We start from the raw sequence: 17073 nt of genomic DNA, 5'->3' as shown, positions 1-17073 counted from the left end.
AGTCTGACACACACACACACAGTCAGTCTGACACACACACACACAGTCAGTCTGACACACACACACACACACACACACAGTCAGTCTGACACACACACACACACAGTCAGTCTGACACACACACACACAGTCAGTCTGACACACACACACACAGTCAGTCTGACACACACACACAGTCAGTCTGACACACACACACACACAGTCAGTCTGACACACACACACACACACAGTCAGTCTGACACACACACACACACACAGTCAGTCTGACACACACACACACACCAGTCAGTCTGACACACACACACACACAGTCAGTCTGACACACACACAGTCAGTCTGACACACACAGTCAGTCTGACACACACAGTCAGTCTGACACACACAGTCAGTCTGACACACACAGTCAGTCTGACACACACAGTCAGTCTGACACACACAGTCAGTCTGACACACACAGTCAGTCTGACACACACAGTCAGTCTGACACACACAGTCAGTCTGACACACACAGTCAGTCTGACACACACAGTCAGTCTGACACACACACAGTCTGACACACACACAGTCTGACACACACACAGTCTGACACACACACAGTCTGACACACACACAGTCTGACACACACACAGTCTGACACACACACAGTCTGACACACACACAGTCTGACACACACACAGTCTGACACACACACAGTCTGACACACACACAGTCTGACACACACACAGTCTGACACACACACAGTCTGACACACACACAGTCTGACACACACACAGTCTGACACACACACAGTCTGACACACACACAGTCTGACACACACACAGTCTGACACACACACTGTCTGACACACACAGTTAGTCTGACACACACACAGTTAGTCTGACACACACACAGTTAGTCTGACACACACACAGTTAGTCTGACACACTCACACAGTTAGTCTGACACACACACAGTTAGTCTGACACACACACAGTTAGTCTGACACACTCACACAGTTAGTCTGACACACTCACAGTTAGTCTGACACACACACACAGTCTGACACACACACACAGTCTGACACACGCAGTTAGTCTGACACACACGCAGTTAGTCTGACACACACGCAGTTAGTCTGACACACACGCAGTTAGTCTGACACACACGCAGTTAGTCTGACACACACGCAGTTAGTCTGACACACACGCAGTTAGTCTGACACACACGCAGTTAGTCTGACACACACGCAGTTAGTCTGACACACACGCAGTTAGTCTGACACACACGCGCAGTTAGTCTGACACACACGCGCAGTTAGTCTGACACACACGCGCAGTTAGTCTGACACACACGCGCAGTTAGTCTGACACACACGCGCAGTTAGTCTGACACACACGCGCAGTTAGTCTGACACACACGCGCAGTTAGTCTGACACACACGCGCAGTTAGTCTGACACACACGCGCAGTTAGTCTGACACACACACAGTTAGTCTGACACACACACACACACACAGTTAGTCTGACACACACACACAGTTAGTCTGACACACACACACACAGTCAGTCTGACACACACACACAGTCAGTCTGACACACACACACAGTCAGTCTGACACACACACACAGTCAGTCTGACACACACACACACACAGTCAGTCTGACACACACACACACACAGTCAGTCTGACACACACACACACAGTCAGTCTGACACACACACACACAGTCAGTCTGACACACACACACACAGTCAGTCTGACACATACAGTCAGTCTGACACACACACAGTCAGTCTGACACACACACACAGTCAGTCTGACACACACACACACAGTCAGTCTGACACACACACACACAGTCAGTCTGACACACACACACACAGTCAGTCTGACACACACACACAGTCAGTCTGACACACACACACAGTCAGTCTGACACACACACACAGTCAGTCTGACACACACACACAGTCAGTCTGACACACACACACAGTCAGTCTGACACACACACACACACAGTCAGTCTGACACACACACACAGTCAGTCTGACACACACACACACAGTCAGTCTGACACACACACACACACACACACACACACAGTCAGTCTGACACACACACACACACACAGTCAGTCTGACACACACACACACAGTCAGTCTGACACACACACACACAGTCAGTCTGACACACACACACACAGTCAGTCTGACACACACACACAGTCAGTCTGACACACACACACACAGTCAGTCTGACACACACACAGTCAGTCTGACACACACACACACAGTCAGTCTGACACACACACACACAGTCAGTCTGACACACACACACACAGTCAGTCTGACACACACACACACAGTCAGTCTGACACACACACACACAGTCAGTCTGACACACACACACACAGTCAGTCTGACACACACACACAGTCAGTCTGACACACACACACACAGTCAGTCTGACACACACACACACAGTCAGTCTGACACACACACACACAGTCAGTCTGACACACACACACACAGTCAGTCTGACACACACACACACAGTCAGTCTGACACACACACACAGTCAGTCTGACACACACACACACAGTCAGTCTGACACACACACACACACAGTCAGTCTGACACACACACACAGTCAGTCTGACACACACACACCAGTCAGTCTGACACACACACACACACCAGTCAGTCTGACACACACACACACACCAGTCAGTCTGACACACACACACACAGTCAGTCTGACACACACACACACAGTCAGTCTGACACACACACACAGTCAGTCTGACACACACACACAGTCAGTCTGACACACACACACACACACACAGTCAGTCTGACACACACACACACACACACAGTCAGTCTGACACACACACACCAGTCAGTCTGACACACACACACACACCAGTCAGTCTGACACACACACGCAGTCAGTCTGACACACACACACACAGTCAGTCTGACACACACACACACAGTCAGTCTGACACACACACACACAGTCAGTCTGACACACACACACACAGTCAGTCTGACACACACACACACACACACACACACACAGTCAGTCTGACACACACACACACACAGTCAGTCTGACACACACACACACAGTCAGTCTGACACACACACACAGTCAGTCTGACACACACACACACACACAGTCAGTCTGACACACACACACACACACAGTCAGTCTGACACACACACACACACACAGTCAGTCTGACACACACACACACACCAGTCAGTCTGACACACACACACACACCAGTCAGTCTGACACACACACAGTCAGTCTGACACACACAGTCAGTCTGACACACACAGTCAGTCTGACACACACAGTCAGTCTGACACACACAGTCAGTCTGACACACACAGTCAGTCTGACACACACAGTCAGTCTGACACACACAGTCAGTCTGACACACACAGTCAGTCTGACACACACAGTCAGTCTGACACACACAGTCAGTCTGACACACACAGTCAGTCTGACACACACAGTCAGTCTGACACACACAGTCAGTCTGACACACACAGTCAGTCTGACACACACAGTCAGTCTGACACACACAGTCAGTCTGACACACACAGTCAGTCTGACACACACAGTCAGTCTGACACACACAGTCAGTCTGACACACACACAGTCTGACACACACACAGTCTGACACACACACAGTCTGACACACACACAGTCTGACACACACACAGTCTGACACACACACAGTCTGACACACACACAGTCTGACACACACACAGTCTGACACACACACAGTCTGACACACACACAGTCTGACACACACACTGTCTGACACACACAGTTAGTCTGACACACACACAGTTAGTCTGACACACACACAGTTAGTCTGACACACACACAGTTAGTCTGACACACTCACACAGTTAGTCTGACACACACACAGTTAGTCTGACACACACACAGTTAGTCTGACACACACACAGTTAGTCTGACACACTCACACAGTTAGTCTGACACACTCACACAGTTAGTCTGACACACTCACAGTTAGTCTGACACACACACACAGTCTGACACACACACACAGTCTGACACACGCAGTTAGTCTGACACACACGCAGTTAGTCTGACACACACGCAGTTAGTCTGACACACACGCAGTTAGTCTGACACACACGCAGTTAGTCTGACACACACGCAGTTAGTCTGACACACACGCAGTTAGTCTGACACACACGCAGTTAGTCTGACACACACGCGCAGTTAGTCTGACACACACGCGCAGTTAGTCTGACACACACGCGCAGTTAGTCTGACACACACGCGCAGTTAGTCTGACACACACGCGCAGTTAGTCTGACACACACGCGCAGTTAGTCTGACACACACGCGCAGTTAGTCTGACACACACGCGCAGTTAGTCTGACACACACACAGTTAGTCTGACACACACACACACACACACAGTTAGTCTGACACACACACACAGTTAGTCTGACACACACACACACACAGTTAGTCTGACACACACACACAGTTAGTCTGACACACACACACAGTTAGTCTGACACACACACACACAGTTAGTCTGACACACACACACACACACACAGTTAGTCTGACACACACAGTTAGTCTGACATACACACAGAGATAGTCAGACAGAGTAACACACAGTAACACACACACACACACAGTAACTCAAAAGCAAAATACTGCAGATGCTGGAAATCTGAAGTAAAAACAGAAAATGCTGGAGAAGCTCAGCAAGTCAGGCAGCATCTGTGGAGAAAATGGAGTCAATGTTTCAGGTCGAGGACCTTTCGTCCGAACTGGAAGATGTTAAGAGAGTCTTTTATCCCACAGAGTGAGACTAACTCCTGATGAAGGATCCCTGAGGTGTGAAATCCAGGGTCCAGCTCCATTAGGGGAGAGCTCCGGAGTGAAGTAATGGTAAACAGACCTGCACAGCTCAGAGTCCCCTCCGTGGGATGAAATCTTCAGGCATTTGCCATCCTCGACTGCCCAGCGACTCCCAGCAGCGCAGCACGAGGCGAGGGATTCCTCAAATACCGCTGCGAAAATCAAACACAACGCACAAGTCAATCCGAGGAAAACCCGAGAATTAAAACAAAGTACAGAGATGGAGGGGCGCGGGGGGGCAGACGGGGAGGGGCGCGGGGGGGCAGACGGGGAGGGGCGCGGGGGGGCAGACGGGGAGGGGCGCGGGGGGGCAGACGGGGAGGGGCAATGGAGAGAGGAAGGAAGGAATTGCATCTCTCCAGTGCCCTTCACAACCTCAGGACGTCCCAAAGCGTTTTGCAGCCAATAAATTACTTTGAAAGTGCGGTCACTGTTGTGATGTAGGAAACACGGCAGCCATTTTGCGCACAGCAAGATCCCACAAACAGCAATGTGATAAATGACCAGATAATCTGCTCCAGTGATGTCGGTTTGTCTTTTCAGCTTATACGGCGCCTGGTCATTATTTGAATCAGCCCCCGTACCCCACCACCACAACAGTTTTAACGGAGAGTTAGGCCACTCGACAGTACCCGGAGGACCACCCACCTCTCTCGGTCGTGCGGCTGAGCTGCAGAGGGCTGGTCTGGTTCTTCTCCACCTCCTGCGCCACGACGGATCGCGCCTGTTGGGAGCTGGTGGCCATCAGGCCTCTCGTCTCATCGCCGTTCAAGGCCGCGAGCCTCCTGCCCCCCTCAGGCTCAGCTCTGGCAGAAGCTGCTCGAAGCACAGTGTGTATTCAATTGATTTCACGCCACCCACCCTCACCCCGCCCCCGACCCACAATTTTCACCCCCCAACCTTCCTAACTCGTCGTTGGGGCTGCCGACCGCTCGACAGGGCCTCAACCTCACTGAGCGTCCCTGACGTGAGTGACTCACCTCCTGACTCCCCAAAGCCTTTCCACCATCGACAAGGCACAAGTCAGGAGTGTGATGGAATACTCTCCACTTGCCTGGATGAGTGCAGCTCCAACAACACTCAAGAAGCTCGACACCATCCAGGACAAAGCAGCCCGCTTGATTGGCACCCCATCCACCACTCTAAACATTCACTCCCTTCACCACCGGCGCACCGTGGCTGCAGTGTGTACCATCCACAGGATGCACTGCAGCAACTCGCCAAGGCTTCTTCGACAGCACCTCCCAAACCCGCGACCTCTACCACCTAGAAGGACAAGGGCAGCAGGCACATGGGAACAACACCACCTGCACGTTCCCCTCCAAGTCACACACCATCCCGACTTGGAAATATATCGTCGCTGGGTCAAAATCCTGGAACTCCCTTCCTAACAGCACTGTGGGAGAACCTTCACCACACGGACTGCAGCAGTTCAAGAAGGAGGCTCACCACCCACCTTCTCAAGGGGCAATTCGGGATGGGCAATAAATGCCGGCCTCGCCAGCGACGCCCACATCCCATGAACGAATAAATAAAAAGACATGAGAGCCTAGAATCGGCAGGCACTTCGACTAGGCGGGGCATCGCAGCAGAGCCCACCTACTTTCGCTGGATACTGATTAGGAAGTGTGAACTTTCAAGGTCCCTGGCCCAGAGACGTTGAGGCCTCTTGCGGACACCCAGGCTTAGATGAGCCAACTCAGCCCTAGCCAGGAATACATGGGCTAAATGGCTCAGGTTCACACGAGCACTCTCTCGCTCCCACAACCCACCCCCCCACCCCCACCTCAGCTTTCTCTGTCTCCACTACCGCCCCCTCAAAGATGACCCTCTCCTCCTCCCTCCCCTTCCACCCCGCCCCCTCCCTCCCCTTCCACCCCGCCCCCTCCCTCCCCTCCCCTTCCACCCCGCCCCTCCTCCCCTTCCCGCCCCCTCCCTCCCCTTCCACCCCGCCCCCTCCCTCCCCTTGCACCCCGCCCCCTCCCTCCCCTCCCCTTCCACCCCGCCCCCTCCCTCCCCTTCCCTTCCACCCCGCCCCTCCTCCCCTTCCCGCCCCCTCCCTCCCCTTCCCCTCCCCTTCCCGCCCCCTCCCTCCCCTTCCCCTCCCTCCCCTTCCCCTCCCTCCCCTTCACCCCGCCCCTTCCCTCCCCTTCCACCCCGCCCCCTCCCTCCCCTTCCACCCCGCCCCTCCTCCCCTCCCCTTCCACCCCGCCCCCTCCTCCGACGCCGTGGATGCCCCGCAGCTCACCTCTCTTGCCGTCGGTCGGAGCCGCCCTCTCCTCCGTCTCCCGACGGGCCTCTGCCCCCTGCCCCCTCGACGGGTCTTTCTGGTCGGAGAGGACCCCGTCGGTCGGCTCCAGCCCGTTCTCCTCCCGCCCACAGCCCGGGTCGGGGTCGGGCGTGCACATCAGGGAACCCGAGCTCAGGCAGTGACAGACGGTGCACGGCTCCACCCGGAACGAGTGCCCGGCCGGGTACTTGTGCCCGCTGCTCACGCAGCCCAGCCTGGCGCACTGGGGGCACCCGTCGTGCGGCTGGAAGGACTTGATGCAGTTCTTGGGCAGCTCGGGGCAGGGGATGAAGCTGCAGCGGATCTTCCCACCGCCCTCCGGGCACTTGCACTCGGTGCTGCCGGAGTCCACGTAGTAGGAGGTGCCGGCCGGGACCTTGCCGCCCCGGTGCCCGGCGTAGAGGCAGTCGTAGTACTCGTACCCCTCGCACTTGCAGCCCCACTGCAAGCAGCTGGCACAGCAAGCCCCGGTCTCCAGGGTCTCCTCGATGCAGTTCTCCAACGCGGGGCACTCGACGCCGGTGCAGTCGTTCTGCGCCAGTGCCCCCGACATTACCAGGGCACAGCACAGTAAGATCCCACCACAGGCAGTCTGGAAGCCCCTTCTCTTCAGAGCAGACATGACTCGGTAAACCTGTGGGAGAGATCGAGATATGTTAGATACAGAGTAAAGCTCCCTCGACACTGTCCCGTCAAACACTCCCAGGGCAGGTACAGGGTTAGATACAGGGTAAAGCTCCCTCTACACTGTCCCATCAAACACTCCCAGGGCAGGTACAGGGTTAGATACAGAGTAAAGCTCCCTCCACACTGTCCCATCAAACACTCCCAGGGCAGGTACAGGGTTAGATACAGAGTAAAGCTCCCTCGACACTGTCCCATCAAACACTCCCAGGGCAGGTACAGGGTTAGATACAGAGTAAAGCTCCCTCTACACTGTCCCGTCAAACACTCCCAGGGCAGGTACAGGGTTAGATACAGAGTAAAGCTCCCTCGACACTGTCCCATCAAACACTCCCAGGGCAGGTACAGGGTTAGATACAGAGTAAAGCTCCCTCTACACTGTCCCATCAAACACTCCCAGGGCAGGTACAGGGTGAGATACAGAGTAAAGCTCCCTCCACACTGTCCCATCAAACATTCCCAGGGTCAGGTACAGGGTTAGATACAGAGTAAAGCTCCCTCCACACTGTCCCATCAAACATTCCCAGGGTCAGGTACAGGGTTAGATACAGAGTAAAGCTCCCTCTACACTGTCTTCATCAAACACTCCCAGGGCAAGTAAAACACAGGTTAGATACAGAGTAAAGCTCCCTCTATACTGTCCCATCAAACACTCCCAGGGCAGGTACAGCACGGATTAGATACAGAGGAAAGCTCCCTCTACACTGTCCCATCAAACACTCCCAGGGCAGGTACAGCACGGATTAGATACAGAGTAAAGCTCCCTCTACACTGCCCCATCAAACACTCCCAGGGCAGGTACAGGGTTAGATACAGAGTAAAGCTCCCTCTACACTGTCCCCATCAAACACTCCCAGGGCAGGTACAGGGTGAGATACAGAGTAAAGCTCCCTCTACACTGTCCCATCAAACACTCCCAGGGCAGGTACAGGGTTAGATACAGAGTAAAGCTCCCTCTACACTGTCCCGTCAAACACTCCCAGGGCAGGTACAGGGTTAGGTACAGAGTAAAGCTCCCTCTACACTGTCCCATCAAACACTCCCAGGGCAGGTACAGGGTTAGATACAGAGTAAAGCTCCCTCTACAGTGTCCCGTCAAACACTCCCAGGGCAGGTACAGGGTTAGATACAGAGTAAAGCTCCCTCTACACTGTCCCATCAAACACTCGCAGGGCAGGTACAGGGTGAGATACAGAGTAAAGCTCCCTCTACACTGTCCCGTCAAACACTCCCAGGGTCAGGTACAGGGTTAGATACAGAGTAAAACTCCCTCCACACTGTCCCATCAAACATTCCCAGGGTCAGGTACAGGGTGAGATACAGAGTAAAGCTCCCTCCACACTGTCCCATCAAACATTCCCAGGGTCAGGTGCAGGGTTAGATACAGAGTAAAGCTCCCTCTGCACTGTCCCATCAAACACTCCCAGGGTCAGGTGCAGGGTTAGATACAGAGTAAAGCTCCCTCCACACTGTCCCATCAAACACTCCCAGGGCAAGTAAAACACAGGTTAGATACAGAGGAAAGCTCCCTCTACACTGTCCCATCAAACACTCCCAGGGCAGGTACAGGGTTAGATACAGAGTAAAGCTCCCTCTATGCTGTCCCATCAAACACTCCCAGGGGCAGGTACAGGGTTAGATACAGAGTAAAGCTCCCTCGACACTGTCCCGTCAAACACTCCCAGGGCAGGTACAGGGTTAGATACAGAGTAAAGCTCCCTCTACACTGTCCCCATCAAACACTCCCAGGGCAGGTACAGGGTTAGATACAGAGTAAAGCTCCCTCTACACTGTCCCGTCAAACACTCCCAGGGCAGGTACAGGGTTAGGTACAGAGTAAAGCTCCCTCTACACTGTCCCATCAAACACTCCCAGGGCAGGTACAGGGTTAGATACAGAGTAAAGCTCCCTCTACACTGTCCCGTCAAACACTCCCAGGGCAGGTACAGGGTTAGATACAGAGTAAAGCTCCCTCTACACTGTCCCATCAAACACTCGCAGGGCAGGTACAGGGTGAGATACAGAGTAAAGCTCCCTCTACACTGTCCCGTCAAACACTCCCAGGGTCAGGTACAGGGTTAGATACAGAGTAAAACTCCCTCCACACTGTCCCATCAAACATTCCCAGGGTCAGGTACAGGGTGAGATACAGAGTAAAGCTCCCTCTACACTGTCCCGTCAAACACTCCCAGGGTCAGGTACAGGGTTAGATACAGAGTAAAACTCCCTCCACACTGTCCCATCAAACATTCCCAGGGTCAGGTACAGGGTTAGATACACAGTAAAGCTCCCTCTACACTGTCCCATCAAACACTCCCAGGGCAGGTACAGGGTTAGATACAGAGTAAAGCTCCCTCTACACTGTCCCCATCAAACACTCCCAGGGCAGGTACAGGGTTAGATACAGAGTAAAGCTCCCTCTACACTGTCCCGTCAAACACTCCCAGGGCAGGTACAGGGTTAGGTACAGAGTAAAGCTCCCTCTACACTGTCCCATCAAACACTCCCAGGGCAGGTACAGGGTTAGATACAGAGTAAAGCTCCCTCTACAGTGTCCCGTCAAACACTCCCAGGGCAGGTACAGGGTTAGATACAGAGTAAAGCTCCCTCTACACTGTCCCATCAAACACTCGCAGGGCAGGTACAGGGTGAGATACAGAGTAAAGCTCCCTCTACACTGTCCCGTCAAACACTCCCAGGGTCAGGTACAGGGTTAGATACAGAGTAAAACTCCCTCCACACTGTCCCATCAAACATTCCCAGGGTCAGGTACAGGGTTAGATACAGAGTAAAGCTCCCTCCACACTGTCCCATCAAACATTCCCAGGGTCAGGTGCAGGGTTAGATACAGAGTAAAGCTCCCTCTACACTGTCCCATCAAACACTCCCAGGGCAGGTACAGGGTTAGATACAGAGTAAAGCTCCCTCTACACTGTCGCGTCAAACACTCCCAGGGCAGGTACAGGGTTAGATACAGAGTAAAGCTCCCTCGACACTGTCCCATCAAACACTCCCAGGGCAGGTACAGGGTTAGGTACAGAGTAAAGCTCCCTCTACACTGTCCCATCAAACACTCCCAGGGCAGGTACAGGGTTAGATACAGAGTAAAGCTCCCTCGACACTGTCCCGTCAAACATTCCCAGGGTCAGGTGCAGGGTGAGATACAGAGTAAAGCTCCCTCTACACTGTCCCATCAAACACTCCCAGGGCAGGTACAGCATGGGTTAGATACAGAGTAAAGCTCCCTCTATACTGTCCTATCAAACACTCCCAGGGCAGGTACAGCACGGATTAGATACAGAGGAAAGCTCCCTCTACACTGTCCCCATCAAACACTCCCAGGGCAGGTACAGGGTTAGGTACAGAGTAAAGCTCCCTCTACACTGTCCCATCAAACACTCCCAGGGCAGGTACAGGGTTAGATACAGAGTAAAGCTCCCTCTACACTGTCCCGTCAAACACTCCCAGGGCAAGTACAGGGTTAGATACAGAGTAAAGCTCCCTCTACACTGTCCCGTCAAACACTCCCAGGGGCAGGTACAGGGTTAGATACAGAGTAAAGCTCCCTCTACACTGTCCCATCAAACACTCCCAGGGCAGGTACAGGGTTAGGTACAGAGTAAAGTTCCCTCTACACTGTCCCATCAAACACTCCCAGGGCAGGTACAGCACGGGTTAGATACAGAGTAAAGCTCCCTCTGTACTGTCCCATCAAACACTCCCAGGGCAGGTACAGCACGGGTTAGATACAGAGTAAAGCTCCCTCTACACTGTCCCGTCAAACACTCCCAGGGCAGGTACAGGGTTAGGTACAGAGTAAAGCTCCCTCTACACTGTCCCATCAAACACTCCCAGGGCAGGTACAGGGTTAGATACAGAGTAAAGCTCCCTCTACACTGTCCCGTCAAACACTCCCAGGGCAGGTACAGGGTTAGATACAGAGTAAAGCTCCCTCTACACTGTCCCGTCAAACACTCCCAGGGCAGGTACAGGGTTAGATACAGAGTAAAGCTCCCTCTACACTGTCCCCATCAAACACTCCCAGGGCAGGTACAGGGTTAGATACAGAGTAAAGCTCCCTCTACACTGTCCCATCAAACACTCCCGGGGCAGGTACAGGGTTAGATACAGAGTAAAGCTCCCTCTACACTGTCCCGTCAAACACTCCCAGGGCAGGTACAGGGTTAGATACAGAGTAAAGCTCCCTCTACACTGTCCCATCGAACACTCCCAGGGCAGGTACAGGGTTAGATACAGAGTAAAGCCCCCACCCCGCTGAAGAGCGCCCCCTACTGTCTGCACCCTACAGATGGGCCCACATTCCAGCAGGAGTTAACGGGACAGTGATCAGGAGCAGAGTCCCTCACCCAGGTGCTCGAGTTTGTTGGGGCCTCCTCAAGGCTCAGCGCAGAGCAGGGATATCTCCCGGGATCCGATTGTTCCATGTGGCCAAAAAGCTACTTGTACCATCTTGAGGAAACTTCTCGACTCCAACCCTCCCCCTGGCCACCGTCTGAGGCTGAACCAAACCGTTCGCAACCTCAGCGTCCTATTTGACCCTGAGATGAGCTTCCGACCCCACATCTGCTCCATCACCAAGACCGTCTTCTTCCACATCGCCCATCTCAGCTCATCTGCTGCTGAAACCCTCATCCGTGCCTTTGGTATCTCTGGACTTGACTGTTCCAATGTCCCCCCCGAGCTGCCTCCTGCCTTGCACCCTCCGTAAACTTGAGCTCATCCAGGACTCTGTTGCCCGTATCCTAACTCGCACCGAGTCCCGTTCATCCATCGCCCCCCCTGGGCTCGCTGACCTACACTGGATCCCGGTTTAAAATCATCATCCTTGTTTTCAAATCCCTCCGTGGCCCTCGCCCCCCCTCCCTATCTCTGTGACCTCCTCCAGCCCCTACGACCCTCCCAGATCTCTGCGCTCCTCCAATTCCGGCCTCTTGCACACCCCCCGATTTCCATCGCTTCACCATTGGCGGCCGTGCCTTCAGCCGCCTCGGCCCTAAGCTCTGGAATTCCCTCCCTGAACCTCTCCGTCTCTCTCTCTCCTCCTTTTAAGACTCTCCTTAAAACCTCCCTCTTTGACCGAGCTTTTGGTCACCTGTCCTAATATCTCCTCATGTGGCTCAGTGTCAAATTTTGTCTGATTTGCGGTCCTGCGAAGGGCCTTGGGGACGATTTACCAGATTAAAGGCTCTGTATAAATGCAAGTTGTTGATTATTTGTCATGGAGAGAAGGGCAGTGTTTGTCAGCCAAACGAGGCAGGGTGTTGATAGTGGGCATGACTTACCGGGAGCCTTACTTGAAAGCAGGCATCCAACACCTTTCAAAGGGTTAACTACAAAGGCAGTCAGAGCGGGCCGCTTCCCATTACAGCCAGATGCTGGCTTTACAAACCTGTTAGCCGGCTAACCGCATGATTGTGTCCATATGGGAAAGACGTCCCTCTGAAACACTGCCAGCCTTCAGCACAGGATTAACAGAGAGAGGGCCGAGGGAACGGTTAACCCACAGCTAACTGGGAGAGAGGGAGCGGTTAACCCACAGATAACTGGGAGAGAGGGAGCGGTTAACCCACAGATAACTGGGAGAGACAGGCTGAGGGAGCGGTTAACCCACAGATAACTGGGAGAGGGGGCCAAGGGAAAAGTTAACCCACAGCTAACTGGAAGAGAGGGAACGGTTAACCCACAGATAACTGGGAGAGACAGGCTGAGGGAGCGGTTAACCCACAGATAACTGGGAGAGGGGGCCAAGGGAAAAGTTAACCCACAGCTAACTGGAAGAGAGGGAACGGTTAACCCACAGATAACTGGGAGAGGGTCATGGTATTTCCACATCACAGTTCCCCATCCCTGATATGCAGCAGCTTATCATGTCCCAATGCGCTTCACAGGCGACAGAGTACTTTTGAAGTGACTCTGCATCACAGCAGCCAAATTGCACACAGCAAGATCCCGGAAACGGTAAATGAGATGGACGAGCAGTTAAGTTTGGGGTTTTTTTTTTTGGTGGCGTTGATTGAGGAACGTTGGCTCCAGGACAGCAGAACTCCCTCTGCTCTTCTTCCAATAATGCTGTGGGATCCTTAAAACCCAGGGGAACAGCAAGACAGGGCTTCAGCACGCAACTCGCAAGTGAAAAGGACGGGAGAACTTGCAATTCTGCAGCACCTCTCACCACCTCAGGACGCCCCAAAGCGTCTTACACCCAATGACGTACTTTTGAAGTGTGGTCACTGCTGTAATGTAGAAAACGCCGCAGCCAATTTGTGCACAGCAAGATCCCGCAAGCAGCAATGTGATAAATGATCAGATCATCTGGTTTTTTTTAAGTGATGTTGATCGAGGGATAAATATCGGCCCCAGGACACCGGGGAGAACTCCCCCGCCCCCCTGCTCTTCTTCCAATAGCGGCCGTGGGATCTTCTACGTCCCACCCGAGGGGGGCAGACGGGGGGCCTCGGTTTAACGTCTCGCCCGAAAGACGGCCCCCTCCGACAGTGCGGCGCTCCCTCAGTACCGGCACCGGGAGAGGCTCGGGGCCTGGATTACGGGGCTCGAGTCCCTGGAGCGGGGGCTCGAACCCACGACCTTCCGATTTGAGAGGCGAGAGTGAGACCGACCGAGCCACCCCGGCTGATACCCTGTGGAACTGAGCCAAAAAACGGCCCCCAGTTCGAGTCGATCTCAGCCTGAGGCAGAGGCAGGGGGGGGGGCTCCGAACTTGGCACTCCGCGCCCCTGGACTCGGGAGGGGGAAAAGTCGTCCGGGATTCCTGCTCCCAGATGCGCCGCCTCAACAAACTCCTGTCGGAAAGCGCAGGCGGGCGACGGGTGAGCGATCGGCGACGGCCTCCACAGTCGAATAGCCCGCCGGCCAGAAGTCCGTCCTGGGCCGCGGCTGCGCTGGCAGACAGGCCGACGAGGAGAGGGAAATCGGGAGGGCGGTGGGGGGGGGGGGGTGAACGGCGGACGACGCCGGGTTGACGCAGCGGGATTTTAACCGCCTCGGGCGCTAGTAAATCTGTTCAAAGGACGAGGGACTGGAGAGGGAGGAGGGGGAAAAGGCACAAGCCAATTCTGCCCTCCGTTATGATTCCCAGACGAAGCTGCCTGAAATCTGGTCCAGATTAGAAGAAATCAGCCTGTTTACTTGCAGGGCAGCTACTGGGTGATCCACAGAAAGGCCGCACTACATCCTTTCTTGCCTCTTCTCCTGCCAGGGCACAGTTCCACGAGCGGTGTTCACCACCGCCCCCCCCACCATGGCAGGGGCGCATGTCCGAGCTTGGCGTCCACGTGAGCCACGTTACAGAGCTTCCCCTCCGACCCTCACCGTGCCGGGGAGAACGGGGGCAGATGTGCGGCACCCCCACCCCCCCCCGGGTTAACGGCGTCCCCGGCCGAGATCGGCCTTCCGTCCTCAGGGTGCGGGCGTCGCTGGCGAGGCCGGCGTTTATCGCCCGTCCCACCGCCGCCTCCCACGGTGCTGTTAATTGGCCGGGAATTCCTGCTCCCGGGTTCGCCGTCTGAGCAACTCCGGTCAGGAAGTGCAGGCGGCCAATGGGTGGGGATCAGCGACGGCCTCCGCAGTCGAATAGCCCCGCCCGGGGCGCCCGCCGGTCTTGGCTCGGACCCGAAGGGCGGCCGCTCGGGTGAGGCGTGGGAGGGTGGCACGCCCCCCCCCCCCAGCCCCCCGCAAGGAACCAGTGGCTAATTCTGTACGGACAAGGGGCCTGTTCCTCACCACCACCTCCGTGCGGCTCAGTTCTAAGCCGGGTTTGTCCGAACACTCGCCGAGACACCAGGGTCGGCAAAGCAAGTGGCAGGAGAAAAAAAAAAATATAAGATTATTATTTGAACATCTGGAGCCCCCCCGCCCCCCCGAGCTAAAGTGAAGCTGAGATTGAGGCTCGCCTTTAGGAGACTGAAACACCCGCACGAGGAATTGCCTGGGAGCAGACATTCCACTGTTTGGGACATGCACAGTAGGAAAGACAAGCGGGGACTAGTAGCAAGAGCAATTGCCTGGAAATAGTGTCACCCAGTATCAAAATCAAACAGCTGAACGCAGGCCAGGAGCTGTAATAACCCAGAGTCCCATCTCACACAGACACACAGTGACAGGGGATTAACCCGAGACACCAATACACAGAGCAATACAGGAGTGACCCCGGACAGCCAGAGTAATACAGGAGTGACCCCAGACAACCAGAGTAATACAGGAGTGACCCTGGACAGCCAGAGTACTACAGGAGTGACCCTGGACAGCCAGAGTACTACAGGAGTGACCCCGGACAGCCAGAGCGCTGCAGGAGTGACCCCGGACAGCCAGAGTAATACAGGAGTGACCCTGGACAGCCAGAGTAATACAGGAGTGACCCTGGACAGCCAGAGTACTACAGGAGTGACCCCGGACAGCCAGAGCGCTACAGGAGTGACCCGGACAGCCAGCGTACTGCAGGAGTGACCCCGGACAGCCAGAGTAATACAGGAGTGACCCGGACAGCCAGAGCAATACAGGAGTGACCCGGACAGCCAGAGCAATACAGGAGTGACCCGGACAGCCAGCGTAATACAGGAGTGACCCGGACAGACAGAGTAATACAGGAGTGACCCCGGACAGCCAGAGTACTGCAGGAGTGACCCGGGCAGCCAGAGCAATACAGGAGTGACCCCGGACAGCCAGAGTACTGCAGGAGTGACCCGGACAGCCAGAGCAATACAGGAGTGACCCCGGACAGCCAGAGTACTGCAGGAGTGACCCCGGACAGCCAGCGTACTACAGGAGTGACCCCGGACAGCCAGCGTAATACAGGAGTGACCCGGACAGCCAGAGTAATAAAGGAGTGACCCGGACAGCCAGAGTAATACAGGAGTGACCCGGACAGCCAGAGTAATACAGGAGTGACCCGGACAGCCAGAGTAATACAGGAGTGACCCGGACAGCCAGGGCAATACAGGAGTGACCCGGACAGCCAGAGTAATACAGGAGTGACCCGGACAGCCAGAGTAATACAGGAGTGACCCGGACAGCCAGAGTAATACAGGAGTAACACAGACAGCAGCAGACACAGACCTGTGTCCCATCACCGTGTGGGGGAAATCGCAGACACAGACCCACGTCCCATCACCGTGCGGGGGAATCACAGACACAGACCCCCGTCCCATCA

At 54.7% G+C, this 17073-nt stretch overlaps 1 protein-coding gene across 4 annotated transcripts in view; it reads right to left on the bottom strand.

The window, feature by feature from the left end:
- Positions 1-17073, bottom strand: part of LOC137306814 (fibulin-1-like) — a 53425-nt gene that overhangs the window by 23583 nt on the left and 12769 nt on the right. For all 4 annotated transcript variants that reach the window (XM_067976205.1, XM_067976204.1, XM_067976207.1 and 1 more), the window contains 3 exons: positions 7161-7836; positions 5561-5728; positions 4953-5064 (listed from right to left, as the gene is read on the bottom strand). In XM_067976205.1, the coding sequence (XP_067832306.1) occupies positions 4953-5064; positions 5561-5728; positions 7161-7824 (944 nt within the window). In that variant the 5' untranslated portion in view covers positions 7825-7836. The remainder of the gene's footprint in view (positions 1-4952; positions 5065-5560; positions 5729-7160; positions 7837-17073) is intronic.

The sequence above is a fragment of the Heptranchias perlo genome, chromosome 45 (genome assembly GCF_035084215.1).
Source record: "Heptranchias perlo isolate sHepPer1 chromosome 45, sHepPer1.hap1, whole genome shotgun sequence".
Taxonomy (NCBI): domain Eukaryota; kingdom Metazoa; phylum Chordata; class Chondrichthyes; order Hexanchiformes; family Hexanchidae; genus Heptranchias; species Heptranchias perlo.
This window is presented reverse-complemented; position numbering and strand designations above follow the sequence as displayed.